Source organism: Chiloscyllium plagiosum, unplaced genomic scaffold, assembly GCF_037043375.1.
Source record: "Chiloscyllium plagiosum isolate Xiang-an unplaced genomic scaffold, Cpla_swu_hap1 HiC_scaffold_12, whole genome shotgun sequence".
NCBI classification, from domain to species: Eukaryota; Metazoa; Chordata; class Chondrichthyes; order Orectolobiformes; family Hemiscylliidae; genus Chiloscyllium; species Chiloscyllium plagiosum.
This window is the reverse complement of record NW_028270150.1, coordinates 107,646,590-107,661,823: the sequence shown is the minus strand read 5'-3', so window position 1 is coordinate 107,661,823 and position 15,234 is coordinate 107,646,590. Positions and strand designations below refer to the sequence as shown.

At 42.5% G+C, this 15,234-nt stretch overlaps 2 protein-coding genes across 4 annotated transcripts in view; one reads left to right on the top strand and one right to left on the bottom strand.

Moving 5' to 3' along the window:
* The window catches only part of epsti1 (epithelial stromal interaction 1), a 101,126-nt gene that overhangs the window by 663 nt on the left and 85,229 nt on the right, over positions 1 to 15,234 (top strand). The window lies entirely within an intron of this gene.
* LOC122551876 (uncharacterized) overlaps positions 6,969 to 15,234 on the bottom strand; it is a 29,555-nt gene continuing 21,289 nt past the window's right edge. For all 3 annotated transcript variants that reach the window (XM_087993175.1, XM_087993173.1, XM_087993174.1), the window contains exon 2: positions 6,969 to 10,227. In XM_087993175.1, coding sequence (XP_087849301.1) covers positions 8,579 to 10,123 — 1,545 coding nt within the window. In that variant the 5' untranslated portion in view covers positions 10,124 to 10,227 and the 3' untranslated portion in view covers positions 6,969 to 8,578. The remainder of the gene's footprint in view (positions 10,228 to 15,234) is intronic.

Below are 15,234 nucleotides of genomic sequence, written 5' to 3'. Positions count from 1 at the left end.
GCTTATCCTGACACACACGTTTTGAATAAAAAAGTGGAACATTTGCAATTCTCCAATTCTCATGCACCACTTTTGTATTCAGGATGATTCAATATTTTCTCTAAGATTTCCACCCATCCTCTCCCACAGGACGGTGTGGTTGTGGGCAAACATTTCAACTCCCCCTCCCACTCTGCCGAGGACATGGAGGTCCTGGGCCTCCTTCACCGCCGCTCCCTCACCACCAGACGCCTGGAGGAAGAACGCCTCATCTTTTGCCTCGGAACACTTCAACCCCAGGGCATCAATGTGGACTTCAACAGTTTCCTCATTTCCCCTTCCCCCACCTCACCCTAGTTGCAAACCTCCAGCTCAACACTGTCCCTATGACTTGTCCTACCTGCCTATCTTCTTTTCCATCTATCCACTCCACCCTCCTCCCTGACCTATCACCTTCATCCCCTCCCCCACTCACCTATTGTACTCTGTGCTACTTTCTCCCCACCCCCACTCTCCTCTAGCTTATCTCTCCCCACTTCAGGCTCTCTGCCTTTTTTCCTGATGAAGGGCTTTTGCCCGAAACGTCGATTTTACTGCTCCTCGGATGCTGCCTGAACTGCTGTGCTCTTTCAGCACCACTAATCTAGAAATGCTTTTATCAAATACATAACCAGTCCCTCTATCCAGTTCTGTCCAATATTTTGAACACTTTATTCACCTTTTTCATTCTATATGTTGGTGCCAATACTTAGCCAATTTAGGTAATCCATTCTTGACCAAACCAGTGAACCTCTCAACAGGACCATTGGGTCCACTCCTGCTGAGGTGTAACTAGTGCGATCTGAATAAGTTCCTGCTGCCTCAGAATTGTGCCCAATGCCTTAGGATTATGAAGGTCTCTCTGCTGTACCATACATGAAGGTGCTCTTTATTATCTATCCATTTCAATTCTGACCAGAACAAGGGAGGGTGGATATTGAGATCTTGCAATGTAGTTGGTACTAATGTGTACCAGTAGGACAAGTTGGAAGATGCAACTGAGAGAAGGTAAAGGATAGCTTGGGGGAGGAGGGCAAAGTTTGAAGTAGGGAATCTGAATACTTGGAGGGAAGACGAGGAAGTAGCCATCAGAACGTGAGGAGAGAAAGCCGGAGAGAAAGAAAGACGGAAAGGACAAGGATGGAAGGTCTTGGAGGAAATTATTCAAAATGGCGTTAGCTTATAGTGAACCTTTTCACTGTATTTTGCTGTATTACTCACTATAAAGTGCAAGAGACAATAAATAAATCATTCACCATTCATTCATTCTTTTAAATGGAACATAAAACTCTCCCAACAGCTGCTGATGGGGCACAGTATCAAAATACAAATGAATTCTCATGGAAATGTATCTAAGGAAATGGAAACTTACTAAATTGATGAGTTGAACTAAAGGGTCAATGATTCTATGACTCTATAAATTGAAATAACATTTTCCTAAAGTCACAACAGTCCTACTACCAGACCATAAGACTGCTCTGTCATTAGAGTTGATTTAATCTAAAGGTTACTATGCCTCAGGCAGTTGAGAAGAAGAGACCTTTATGCCACTGTGCAAGCTGATCCCATGCTGTTGGCATTATTCTGCAATGTAAACGTGCTGACCAGACAACTAAGCTAGACCACTGCAATGTGGTTGACTCTTAACTGCCCTTTGAAACGGCTGAGGAAGTCAGTAAGTTGTAACAATCGCTGCAAAGTCTGAACAATGAAATTAAACGGGACAGACCGCCTGACATCAGTGTAGGCATTGACAAAATGGCAAAATCAGTCCTGTTGAGACATAGGAATCTCCAGCACAGAGAAAGGCCCTTTGTGCCTGCGCTGGTCAAAAATGACCATCTAATTATTTCATTTTCCAACACTTAGCCCTTGTCTTGTATGCCTTGGCATTGCAAGTGCATATCTAAGTGCTTCTTAAATTTTGAGGGTTTCTGCTTCTAACCACCCTTGCAAGTAGTGAGTTCCAGATTTCTGCCAACTCAAGCTGAAAAGGGTTGTCCTCACATTTCCTGTAAACCTGTTACTCCTTACCTTAAAACTATTCCCCCGGTCATTGATTACTCCATCAAGAGGAAACATTTATTCCTGTTGACTTTATCTACGCCTCTTATAATTTTATACATCTCAATTATATTCTCTCTCAATCTCCTCTGCTCTGAGGAAAGTAACTCCAGTCTATCCAGTCTGTCTTTCAAATGAAACTTTACAGCCCAGGGAACATCCTGGTAAAACTCCTCTGCAACCTTTCTACTGCCATCACATTCCCTCCGATAAAATGGATTCCAAAACTGCACTGAATACTCTTTGTTGTGGCCCAATAAACAACTTATACACTTCCAGCATAACCTCCCTGTTCTTGAACTCTGTGCCTTTGCTAATAAAGACAAGTGTGTATATATAATCCTTCTTAACCAGTTTATTCCACCTGTCCTGATAGCTTAAGAGACTGGTGTACATGCAAACCAAGGTCCCCTGATCCCATTAATGTTTTTTGTCTATATCAATGATTTGGATGAGAATGTATGAGGCATGATTAGTAAGTTTGCAGATGACACTAAAATAAGCAATATCGTGGACAGTGAGGAAGGTTCTCAGAAATTGCAGCAGGACAGTGATCAGCTGGCGAAGCGGGCCAAGAAATGGTAAATGGAGTTTAATAGAGACAAGTGTGAGGTCTTACATTTTGGAAAGTCAAATCAAGGTTGGAGTTTCATGGTGAATGGTAAGGAGTGTAGTGGAACAGAGGGACTTTGGAGTTGAGGTGCATGGTTCTCTGAAAGTGGAGTCACAGGTAGTCACATGGCAGTGAAGGCGGCTTTTGACGCACTGGCCTTCACCAGTCAGTGCACTGATAATAGAAGTTGGGAAGTTATGTTGCAGTTGTACAGAACGTCAGTGAGGCTGTCCTTGGAGTTTTGTGTTCAGTTTTGGTCACCTTGCTATAAGAAGGATGTTATTAAACTGGAAAGAGTGCAGAAGAATTTACAAGGAAGTTGCCAGGACTCAATGATCTGAGTTATAGGGAGAGGTTGGAAAAGCTAGGACCTTTTTCTTTAGAGTGTAAGAGGCTGAGGGGGCATCTTAAAGAAGTGTATAAGATCTTGAGAGGAATGGATAGTGTGAATGTACTCAGTCTTTTTCCCAGAGTTGAGGAATTGAGGACTAGGCAGCATCAGTTTAAGGTTATCAGGAAAAGAATAAAAGGGAATCCAAGGAGCAATCTTTTTACACAGAAGGTGGTATGCACTTAGAATGAGCTGCCAGTGAAAGTTGTTGAGGCAGGTACAATAACAACATTTAAAATGCATTCAGACAAATACATGGATAGGAGAACATGGGCCAAGTACAGGGAAATAGGGTTAGTGTGGATGGACATTGTAGTCGGCCTGGACCAGTTTGGGCCGAAGGGCATGTCTCCATGCTGTAGGACTCAATCTCTCCGTTTATATGGCCCAGAAACATGACTTGGGCTTTTGCAAACTGATTTTTCGCTATGTTTATCATCAAGCCTGCCTGATGAAGTCGATGGAACAATTCCGATAAATGCTCAAAATGTTCCTTCCATAGGTTACTAAAAATCAACACATCGCTGATGTACACCACACAATAGGACAATCCCAAAATGACTTTTGATTAGTCTTTGAAATGTGGCTGGTGCATTTTTCATGTCAAATGGCATGACTTTAAATAGGTACAGCCCACTTGGTGTCACGAAAGCCTAAATTGCCTTTGCTCTTTCGTGTAAGGATACCTACCAGTATCCTGAGTGAGTCCAGTTTAGAATATAAGTTGCTTGTCCCATGTGTTCAGTACAATCTTCCAAATGTGGAGTAGGATATGAATCAGATTTTGGGACCATTACTATGGCTGAGCTCCATTCACTATAACTCAATTCGATTACATTGTCTTTGTTTAGATTAGATCAGATTCCCTACAGTATGGATACAGGCCCTTCGGCCCAACAAGTCCACACCAACCCTCTGAAGAGTAACCCACCCAGACCCATTTCCCTCTGACTAAGGCACCTAACACTATGGACAATTTAGCACGGTCAATCCACCTGATCTGCACATCTTTTGGACTGTGAGAGGAAACTGGAGCACCCGGCGGAAACCCACGCAGACATGGGGAGAATGTGCAAACTCCACACAGACAGTCACTCGAGGCAGCAGTGCGAACCACTGAGCCACCGTGCCACCCCAATCTCTTTCTGAACCTGTGGCAATGTTAGAGGGTTAAGCTTATAAGGATGTTGCTTAATTAGAATAGCATTTTCTGTACTAACATCATGCATAATTAGGTTAGTACTTGCCATCTTGTTGCCACAAAACACGCAATATGATTGTATTAACTCTTTCAGATCATTTTGATTTTCCTGTAAAAGGTAATTCAATAATTTATCCCATTTTTGAGAACTTGCTCATTGTCCAATTTAATTGATGAATGTCAAATCAGTCTCATCTGAACTTGGTTCTTCACTCTGTACTGTAACATCCTGCATAATTAGATTACTATTTGAATGATGAATACAGGATTCTTGGCAGTATGGAGAAACAGAGGCATCGTGGGGCCCACGTACATAGATCCCTCAAAGTTGCCACCCAAGTTTATAAGGTTGTTGAAAAAGGCGTATAGTGTTTTGGCTTTCATTAACAGGGGATTGAGTTTTAAGAGCTGCAAGGTTAGATCAAACCTGGAATATTGTGTTCAGTTCTGGTTGTAGATACTTCAGAGGGAATGGAAAGGAGTTTTACCAGGATGCTGTCTGGATTGGAGGGTTTATCTTATTGAAGAGAGGTTGATTGAGCTAGGGCATTTCACACTGGAGAGAAGGAGGAAGACAGGTGACTTGATAGAGTGTACAGGGTAATAAGAGACATAGATAGAGTAGGGATCCAGAGATTTTTTTCCCCAGGACAGAAATGGCTGTCACAAGGAGTCATAATTTTAAGGTGATTGGAGGAAAGTGTAAGGGAGATGTCAGAGGTAGGTTCTTTATGCAGACAGTGGTGGGTGTGTGGAATGCACTGCCAGCGGTGGTAAGCGACTGCTGGAAAGCACATAGAAGACAGTAAATTGAGAGGTGTGTAGGTTAGGTTGATCTTAGATTAAGATAAATGCTTGGCACAACATCCCGGGCTGAAGGGCCTGCACTGTGCTGTACTGTTCTATGTTTTATGTATAATATGCTACTTTTGCTTTCCTTCCCTATCAAAACACCTTTTGAGCATATTCAAATGTCACAGACTGAGATTTCTTTCTGGCATTCCTATTCAACAATTCACCTCTTTAATTTCTTTTCAATTTAGTAAGATCCACTAATCCTTACCTTTAAAGGTTCCCCTGAGAATGTGTATACGGTATGAGCAGGCAGGGAAAGAGTTATGTTTTGAGTTTTGTGAACCAGAAGGTTCAGCTTGCATGACTTGGATCAGATAAGAACTTGCAGTAAACAATGAGGCAAGTAGTGGTTTAACATGGTGAAAAAGTATTTATTATGTAAAGCCATTTAACAAGATGAAGTAGCATTGAGTATGTAAAGTCAGTTAACAAGGTGAAAAGCATTCATTATGTGAAGCCAGTTAACACGGTTAAGAACATTCTTTGTATAACGCCAGATGGCTTAATCTTTACTATTGACACTCGCTGATCGTAATGGTCACCCAGTCAATATGTATGTTGCCTTATTTGTAAGTGACTGTATCATTCATTAAGAAACTGCTGTTAGAGAGAAGACCGAGAACTCACGTCCTTGTGCACATGGGCGATCGTTCTCTCTCTCTCTCTCCAGGGCACAGAATAAAGGAAGATAGAACCATACTGTGTCTCTGAGCATTTTGCTTTGACTGAGATGGGAACGGAATGACATACCTACCACGGGAGTAACACTAACACTTCAACTCCACTAACAAAATTGCACATTTTTGATTTCTTATCTGCTTCCTGTTTCATTACATGCTGTGCTACTTTCAAATAATGTCTAACCAACTCACCCATTCTATTTAATCGCTCCCTAAAATTTGACACATAATCCAAATATCTGGTCTCTGAACTCAGACTCACCAATTTCTCCTTAATTAAGTCTCACCTCACGCCCAAAAAGTAATTCAAATAGACTGAATTTACTTGATTCATTCGGTGCATACTTAATTGCACAGAGTACAAATGGAATTCCTTTATCCCAATCCTCTGGAGAACCCTAACTATAAGCCCTGAACATGGTCTTTAAATTTTGATGCCACCATTCAATGCTTCCTGCAATTCTGGATGGTATGCAGTGGATTTGAATTGTTTTAGAACTACTATCCTTGAATATTTCCTTGAACATCTTTGATGTAAAATTTTACTCTTGATCGGATTGTATCTCTGTGGGTAGTCTGTATTTGATAAAAAAAAATTGAGTAGCTCTTCTACCATCTTTTTAGCCACGATACTGTGGCCTCTGGAATTTTAGTTGATACGTCAATTATGGTCAACAAGTACTGATTTCCACTTTTTGTTTTAGGTACGGGTCCTACACAATCAATTAAAACTCTTGTAAAAGGTTCTTCAAATGCTGCAATGGGTGTTAAAAGTGTTGATTTGATCACTGTCTGAGATTACCCAATTGCCTGAAATGTATGACATGCCTGGCAAATCCAAGCACATCCTTATGTAGTCCAGGCCAAAATAAAAGTTTGCATTTTGAATTGAGTTTTTCTTACTCCCAAATGACCTCCTACTGGTAATTCATTGCTACCTGCAACACTTCCTTTCCATACGATCTGATGAACGTCTGCCCATTTATCATCTTCTCTAATATGTGATGCTCTCACTTTCTTAAAAATGACATCTTGGTGAGGAAATGAACAAGGAACAGGAGAATCGACGTTTCGGGCATGAGCCCTTCTTCAGAAATGAAGAAGTGGTTGGTTCGGGCTCATGCCCGAAACGTCGATTCTCCTGCTCCTTGGATGCTGCCTGACCTGCTGCACTTTTCCAGCACCACACTTTCAGCTCTGATCTCCAGCATCTGCAGTCCTCACTTTCTCCTCCAAGGAAATGAACAGTCTGGGATACACTAAGATTCTTCTTCTATATTGATTTTTGATACAGCTGCTTTAGTTTTTCATCTTTCCATTGGAACTCAGCTAATTTTTCTGACCTAAAAATATCCACTTCATTCGCCACCTGTTCTTGTTTTTTCCCTGCACCCCCCCCACCCCTACCAACTATTTGATCAAACATAAGTTCAATTATCAGAAACTATCTTTTTTCTTTGATTTCTCCTCCTGTGGCTTTGTGACCTTTTTCCACAAAGAAAAAACAGGAAATACTTCCTGTAAAACCTAGTTGCCTGATTTTCCAATAGCTTTTCAACCACAGTAGGCATCACTCTCCCTAGCCCGCCCCTTGATACACCTATGTCATCACCAAAGATAAATTGTATTTCTGGAACTGAGAATCTCTCTATTTCCCCTACCACCTCAACACCATTTTTCACCAGATTCTGCACCCCCACTTTATATAATGGAGTCTCTTCTCACCATGAATTCCACATACTGCCACCTTCTCTGGCAATACTCTTTCTGAAGTACGTATCTCATCTCTCACCAAAGATCAACTTGCTCCTGTATCTCTTAAAATCTTAATTTCTTTACCTACACCTCTGGCATATCAGAGTAAACTTTATCCACGTCAGTAAATGCTTTAGAGATCTGGCACATTCTTCTCAACCAACCCCTGACCAGGCTGTACATTCTTTTGCAGCATTTTACCACTGTGCTTTCCTTTACCACTTCAACAAAACCCGCTGGCTTATTCTGTTTCCTCTCCGCCTTCTCAGTGTTTTTTCTAAACCATCAACACTACAACTTCAGTGAAAACACCTGAGCTTTTTTACTTCAGTTTCCCCTCATGTACGTTTTCACCGTGTGATAAACTGTCTTCAATGTGATCCCCCTTTACCTCACTACCTGAAAATTTCTCTTTTCCCCAATTTCTATCCCTCACAGATGAAATTGATATTAGAAACCAACTTTGATTTATGAACTAACTCATAGGCATTTCTGTTCCTAATCCTGAAGTCTGAATTCTTTGCTCTTCCACATTTGAACTCCTCCAAACTAATCATCAAAGAGCATCATACTTTGATCTATTTCAATTCCTTTATCCATCTATCGAAATTACTTTGCTTCATATTTTCAAACCCAATTCGAGTTTGACCAGGGTCCTCCTTAGCTCCTAAAACATTGTCCCTTGGCTTCTGGTACGAGCTCATATGTGCTTAAGATAGCACATTTCATCTCATTATACTCCCAGATATCTCCTCTGACCGTGATGCAAATATCTCACTAACTTTGTTTGATTCAATGATACTCTCATAATCACTGGCCATAATTTTTGTTTAGCCACTGTCTTAAATGAAATGAAAAAGGCTTCTACATCCTGTTGGTCAAACTTTGGCAATGCTTGGACCTATTTGAACAGTTCCCCACCAGGCCTTTGACTACAATGGGATTGCTGTCCATCACTGTCCTCATCACTACTCCTACCTTTCATCTCCACCTCTGCCATTTTAAGATGAATTTGAGTATTCAGTTCCAACCTCCTTTTCTCTTTTTTTTTGTTTTGCCTCTAACTTGGAGCAAGTGAATGGCCTCTCCCCAGTGTGAACTCGCTGGTGAGCCTGCAGGTGGGATGACTGACTGAATCCCTTCCCACACATGGAGCAAGTGAATGGCCTCTCCCCGTTGTGAATGCGCTGGTGCACAGTAAGTTCAGATTGACGTTTGAACCGAGTCCCACAGTGAGAGCACCCGAAAGGTTTCTCGTCAGTATGAACTCGTTGATGGGACATCAGTTCCCCAGAGCTTTTATAACAATTCCCACAGTCTGGGCATATAAAAGGTTTCTCACCAGTGTGAACTCGCTGGTGTCGCAACAGGTTAGATGACTGAGTAAATCCCTTCCCACACTCAGAGCAGGTGAACATCCTCTCCCCAGTGTGAACTCGCTGGTGTCTCAATAGGTTGGATAACTGAGCGAATCCCTTCTCACACTCAGAGCAGGTGAACGGCTTCTCCCCAGTGTGAATACGATGGTGTTTAGTGAGCTGTGATGACCACCTGAACCCAGTCCCGCAGTAAGAGCACCTAAATGGTCTCTCATCAGAGTGAACACGTTGATGGGACATCACTTCCCCAGGACTTTTATAGCATTTCCCACAGTTTGGACACATAAAAGGTTTCTCGTCTGTGTGAACCCGCTGGTGTCTCAGCAGGTGGGGCAACTGAGTGAAACTCTTCCCACATTCAGTGCAGATGAACGGCCTCTCTTGTTTGTGAGTTCGCTGGTGTCTCAGCAGGTGAAAGGACTGAGTGAATCCCTTCCCGCAGTCAGTGCAGGTAAATGGCCTCTCCCCAGTGTGAGATCGCTGGTGTTCTGACAGTAGAGATGATTTTCTAAAACTCAGTCCACACTGAGAGCATCTGAATGGTCTGTCGTTCGTGTGAACAAGTTGATGTGTTATAAGGTTCCCGGAATGTTTAAAACACTTTCCACACTCCGGACATCGGAAGGGTTTCTCTCCAGTGTGAACTTGTTGATGATGCAGTAGGGTGGATGACTGAGTGAATCCCTTACCACACTCAGAGCAAATGTATGGTCTCTCCCCAGTGTGAATTCGCTGGTGTCTCTGGAGATCGGATAGGACAATGAAACCTTTCCCACATTCAGAGCAGATGAACTGCCTATCCCCAACGTGAAATCGCTGATGTTGCAGCAGATTAGATGAGTTAGTGAATCCCTTCCCACACTCAGAACATTTGAATGGTCGCTCCCCATTGTGAACCCGCTGGTGTTGCCTTAGATGGGATGACTGAATAAATCCCTTCCCACACTCCAAGCAGGTGAATGGTCTCTCCCCAGTGTGGCTGTGCTGATGAGCTTCTAATTCATATGGGTAATTAAATCCCATTCCACAGTCCTCACATTGCCACCGTTTCTTTGCAGCGTGAGTACGCTTATGTCTCAGTAGTCCAGATGATCGTCGGAAGCCTCGTTGACATACAGAACACGTGAACCATGTCTCCACACTGGGAATAGTGCCTTTTTCTCCCATGTTCAAAATCAGAGTCCAGATACAATCAACTGGGTTATTCCATCAAAATCCTGATGTGATATAAATTTGAGGTTCCCATTTGCAAATGTTCCCTTTCTCATTCCCTACGAACATGATTTAAAACAGAAAAATGGGAGTAAGGACCCACAAAAAACACAAAGGCAGATTGCATAATGGAGCTGAATGAAGAGCCAACTCTAGGGAAAGTGATCATGAAAGCTACTGGATTCTCGTAAAACCCCAAGGGCTTCACTAATGCCAGGGAAAGCAGGGAGAAGGGGAGAGAGGAGAGGGGAGGAGAGGGGAGGAGGGGAGAGAGAGAGAGAGAGAGTGAGAAAGAGGGAGAGAAAGCAAAGATGAAGGAATGCCATTTTACATATCTTAAACTTGACCAGAAATTTAAGAAGCCTCCATACAACTCAGTCTTCACCATGGAGAAGAACCAGGGTTGCAGGTTTGTGAACGCCATCATTGTCAGACACTGTCCTGACCAGTTCTGGATGAGTAGAAATTTCTTCCATTTCAATCTTGGGAAAACTGACACCATTGCCCAATGCAAACTCTCCCCTATATCCCTCTGCCTCAAATTCCTCTTTTAAGATACTCTTAAAGCTGAATTTTGGATATGTATTCAAATGCCCCTTCTTCATCACTGGGTGAATAATCTACAACTCCTTACATAACAGCATTGTGGGGCACCTTAACCACAAAGCCTGCAACCTTTCAAGAACATCAGTTATCATCTTCTCCACAGGAACTGGGGATTGGAAATATCTGTTGTTGGTCTTGTTAGTGAAAGGATAAGGGACTGGGACTAGTTGATTGGCTCTTGCAGAGAACCAGCACAGGTCCAGCGGGATAAACAGCATGCTTCTGTAATGTAACCACTCACGATTCTGCGATTTGATAAAAAGTACAGTGGAGGCCCAGGACCAAAAGCTGAACCAACCCAGAGTTTGATACAAACCAGCTCTTAATTAGTCTGGCTGTGACGCTCGATTCGATTCTGTGAGCATCACCTGTAATAAAATGACAGCAAAATACTGCAGTTGCTGCAAATCTGGAATAAAGACAGCTAATGCTGCAAATACTCAGCTGGCCAGGCAGTATCTGTGGAGGGAGAAGCAGAGTTAATGCTTCTGGATGTGGACAGTGAATTATAGAAAATAAAAATGTTGCAGAATGTGATATTCATTACAAGCTCAGAAGAACAGAAATTGACAATAATACAAAAAACAATACCCATTGTGAAAAATACTTAGGAGGATAACTCAAGTAAGTCAGCACCACATGGTCAAGTGATGACTAACTGTGCAGAGTTCACTTAGACAAGTTGATGAAAGTAGCAATGAACTACTACTACGAGTTAAAGTAAACATTTTTAGAGGTAGGGAATCTTAGACAATAGCAGAGAGACAATGGCAGGGAGGACAGAAATGAATCAGAGAAAACGATGGATATGGATTCAAATCACTAAATGAGTTATAAATCAATTCAGCTTTCAATTCTAAAATCCCCTGGTGGAACCTGCATCTGGAAAGATACCAGAAGCACTGGAGTCAGAGAAAATTCTCTCAGTTGGGGAAATCCCCAGGGACCAGTGATGATGTCAATGTGCAATTGTCAGCTCGCGAAAACATTACAACCATTGCACATTCCGTGCAAACCAGTGTCCACCACACATTGTGAAGAATGTCAAAGTATTTGAAAGGGTTCAGGAACAATTTACCAGAGTGGTTTGAAGGTTAGGGATTCCAGTTGCGAGGTTAGATGGCGAAATGGGCTTGTTGTCTTCAAAGCATGTTAAATTGAGGAGAGACTTGGTGGAGGTGTGTAAATTTATGTGGGTGCTAGTGGAATTGCAGTCAGAGCCAAGCTACTGGCACGACAAGTAGTCTCACTGTCCAGCGGTGGGGCAGGTTGAGGAAAAAGAAAGGAAGAGCTATAGTAACAAGGGATTCTTTAGTTGGGGAGCAGACAGGCATTTCTGCAGCTGAAGACATAACTCCAGTATGGAGTGTTGCCTCTCGATGCTAGAGTCAGGGATGTGACTGAACGGCTGCAGTGCATCCTGAAAGGAGGTGATGAGGTAGATGTCATGGTAATTGCTGGAGCAATGACACGAGCGATAAGGTGAGGGATGAGGTCTTGCATTAAGAATTCAGGGAGCAAGGCAATAAATTACAAAGCAGGACTATAAAATTGATCATAGAATTCCTACAGTGTGGAAGCAGGTCATTCGGCCCATTGAGTCCACACTGACCCTCAGATGAGCTTCCCACCCTGACCCACTCCATCCCCGCAATCCTGTATTTCCCATGGCTAATCCATCCAACCTACACTTCCTTGGATACTATGGGTACTATGGGCAATTTAGCATGGCCAATCCACTTAACCTACATATCTTTGGACTGTAGGAAGAAACCAGAGCACTTGGAGAAAACCCATGCAAAGACAGGGGAAATATGCAAACTTCGCATAGACAGTTGCCCAAGGGTGGAATCAAACCCGGGCTCCTGATGCTGTGAGGTAGCAGTACTAACTACTGAGCCACCTTGCTGATAGTTATGTCTCTGGTTTACTCCCAATGCCACATCCTAGCGAGTACAGAAATAGGAAAATATGACAGATGAATGAGTGGCTCAACAGTTGGTACAAGAGGGAAAGGTTTAGATTCCTGGATCACTGGGACTGTTTTTGGGGAAAGTGGGACATGGATAAATGGAATGGTCTGCACCTGAACCACACTGGAGCCAACATCCTTTCAGGTAGCGATGCTAGTACTGTTGGGAGGAGTTTAAACTGGTCTAGCAGGAGGACAGGAATGCAGAATATTGATGAAATGTAGACATATCATGCTACAGCAAAAGAAGCAAGTCAGAGTGAGTTAATCTATGTTAAGTATCGAGAGAGTAAGGCAAGTCTAGATGGTCTTCACTTTAATGCTGGGAGTGCAATAGGTAAGACTGAGGAGTTAAAGACATGCATTGACACATGGAAGTATGATATTGTAGCAGCTCAGAAACTTTGTTGTGAGAAGGGCAGGAATGGCAATTCAACATTCCAGGGTATAGGATCTCTAGGAAAGACACTGTAGGCTGTAAAAAGGGTGGTGCTGTAGCACTATTAATTAAGGAGTCAATTACTGCAATAAGGAGAGATGATATCTTGTAAGGATCTTCAAATGAAGCTTTGTGGGTAGAACTTAGGAATGCTAAGGGGCTGCCACTTTATTGAGAGTGTATTACAGGCCTCCAAAAAGTGTCAGTAAAAAATAGAGCAAATATGTAGACAATTCACTGAAGTGTGTAAGACTAATAATCGGGTATTACACTAGGGGATTTCAACTTTCGCCAACATAAATTGGGATAGTCATAGTGTTAAGGATCGAGAGGGGGTGGATTTCTTGAAATATATCCAGGTGTTTTTGTGTCAACATGTAGAAGGTCCAACAAGGGATGGCGCAGTGTTGAATCAGGTTCTGGGGAAAGAAGCTGGACAGATGTTAAATATGGCACCGGGGGGGGTTTCCAGCTGTAGCAACCACAACATGAAACAGTTCAAATGTATTATGGAGAAGAAGAAAGATGGCCTGCAAAAGATGGCTATGGATTGGGGGAAGACAGGATCTGGCTAAAGTTGACTGGGGGATCAGCTCCTCGCAGGTAACTCTACAGTGGAGCAATGGGGGGGGGGGGGGGGGGGGGGGTGCCATTCAAAACAAAAAGCTTGGGAGAATACAAGTCCAACATGTACCCTTTTGGGGAAAATATGGGAGCAATAAGATCATGGAACCCTGGATGTCTAGAATAATGCAGAACTAGTTCAGCAAAAAAAAAGGCTTTTTGCAAGTCAAAGTCCAAAGAGAGCAATTCAGAGGAATACAGGGAACGTAAGAAAGCAATTAGACGATCAAAAATGGGACACGAAAAGGACTTATGAACTGGATTAGGAAGAACCTGAAGATTTTCAGAAATACATTAAAGGGAAAAGGTGAACCAGAGAAAGAGTGGTGCTCATTAGGGGGCAATCAGTGTATGAAAGCACAGGATATTGGAAGGGTGTTAAATGAATACTTCTCTTTGGTCTCCACTCTGGAAAAGGAGAACATATGGAATTCAGGAAAAGGGACTATGAGGAGCTTGCACAGTCTTATGTCAGTGGTAGGGAAACTATTGGAGAAAATTGTGAAAGAGAGAATATCCATTTGGAAAAAACATTGGTTAATTAGGATAGCCGGCATAGCTTTGTCAGAGGGAGGTCATGCCTAACAAATCTGTTAGATTTTTACGAAAATATGATCAAGTGTGTGGATGATGAAAGTTCAGTTGATGGAGTTTTTGTGAATTTTAGCAAAGTTTTTGACAAGGTCCCACATGGGAGACTAATCAAGAAAGTTAAAGCACATGGAATTCAGGGAAACTTGATGAGGTGGATCAGAAACTGTCTTAGTAATAAAACACAAAGCATAGGCTGTTTGAGTGACTGCAGGCTGGTGTCCAGTGATGTACCACAAGGATAAGTACTGGCACCCTTAATTGTTTGCTATATACATAAATGATATAGATGAAAATGTGGAGGAATATTAAGCAAACTTTCAGATGACACGAAGATGGGTAGAGTTGGTTAATAACAAAGATGATGATTGTAGGCTACAAGAAAACATAGGTGGGTTAGTCAGGTGGGCTGAGCAGTGGCAGATGGTACTTAACCCTGATAAGTGAGAAGTCATGCATTTTGGAAGAACAACCAAAATGAGGGAGTATTTAATGAACGTTAGGACACTGCTAGCTTGGAGAATCTTGGGGTAATTATTTCAGATCCCAGAAGTTAGCAGAGCACATGAATAGGTTAGTGAAGAAGCCATACAGGACACGCAGTTTCATCGGTCATGACATTGAGTTTAAGAACTAGGAGGTAATGTTGAATTGTACAGAGGTTGATTAGGACATGCTGGAGTAATGTGTACAGTTCTGGTCACCACACGACAGGAAGGATGTGATAGCACTATAGGAGTTGGTTCACCAGAATGTTGACTGGGTCAGAGCAGTTGAGCTACAAGGAGAGGCTTGGGATTGTTTTTATAGAGAGGAGCAGGTTGACTGAAGTGA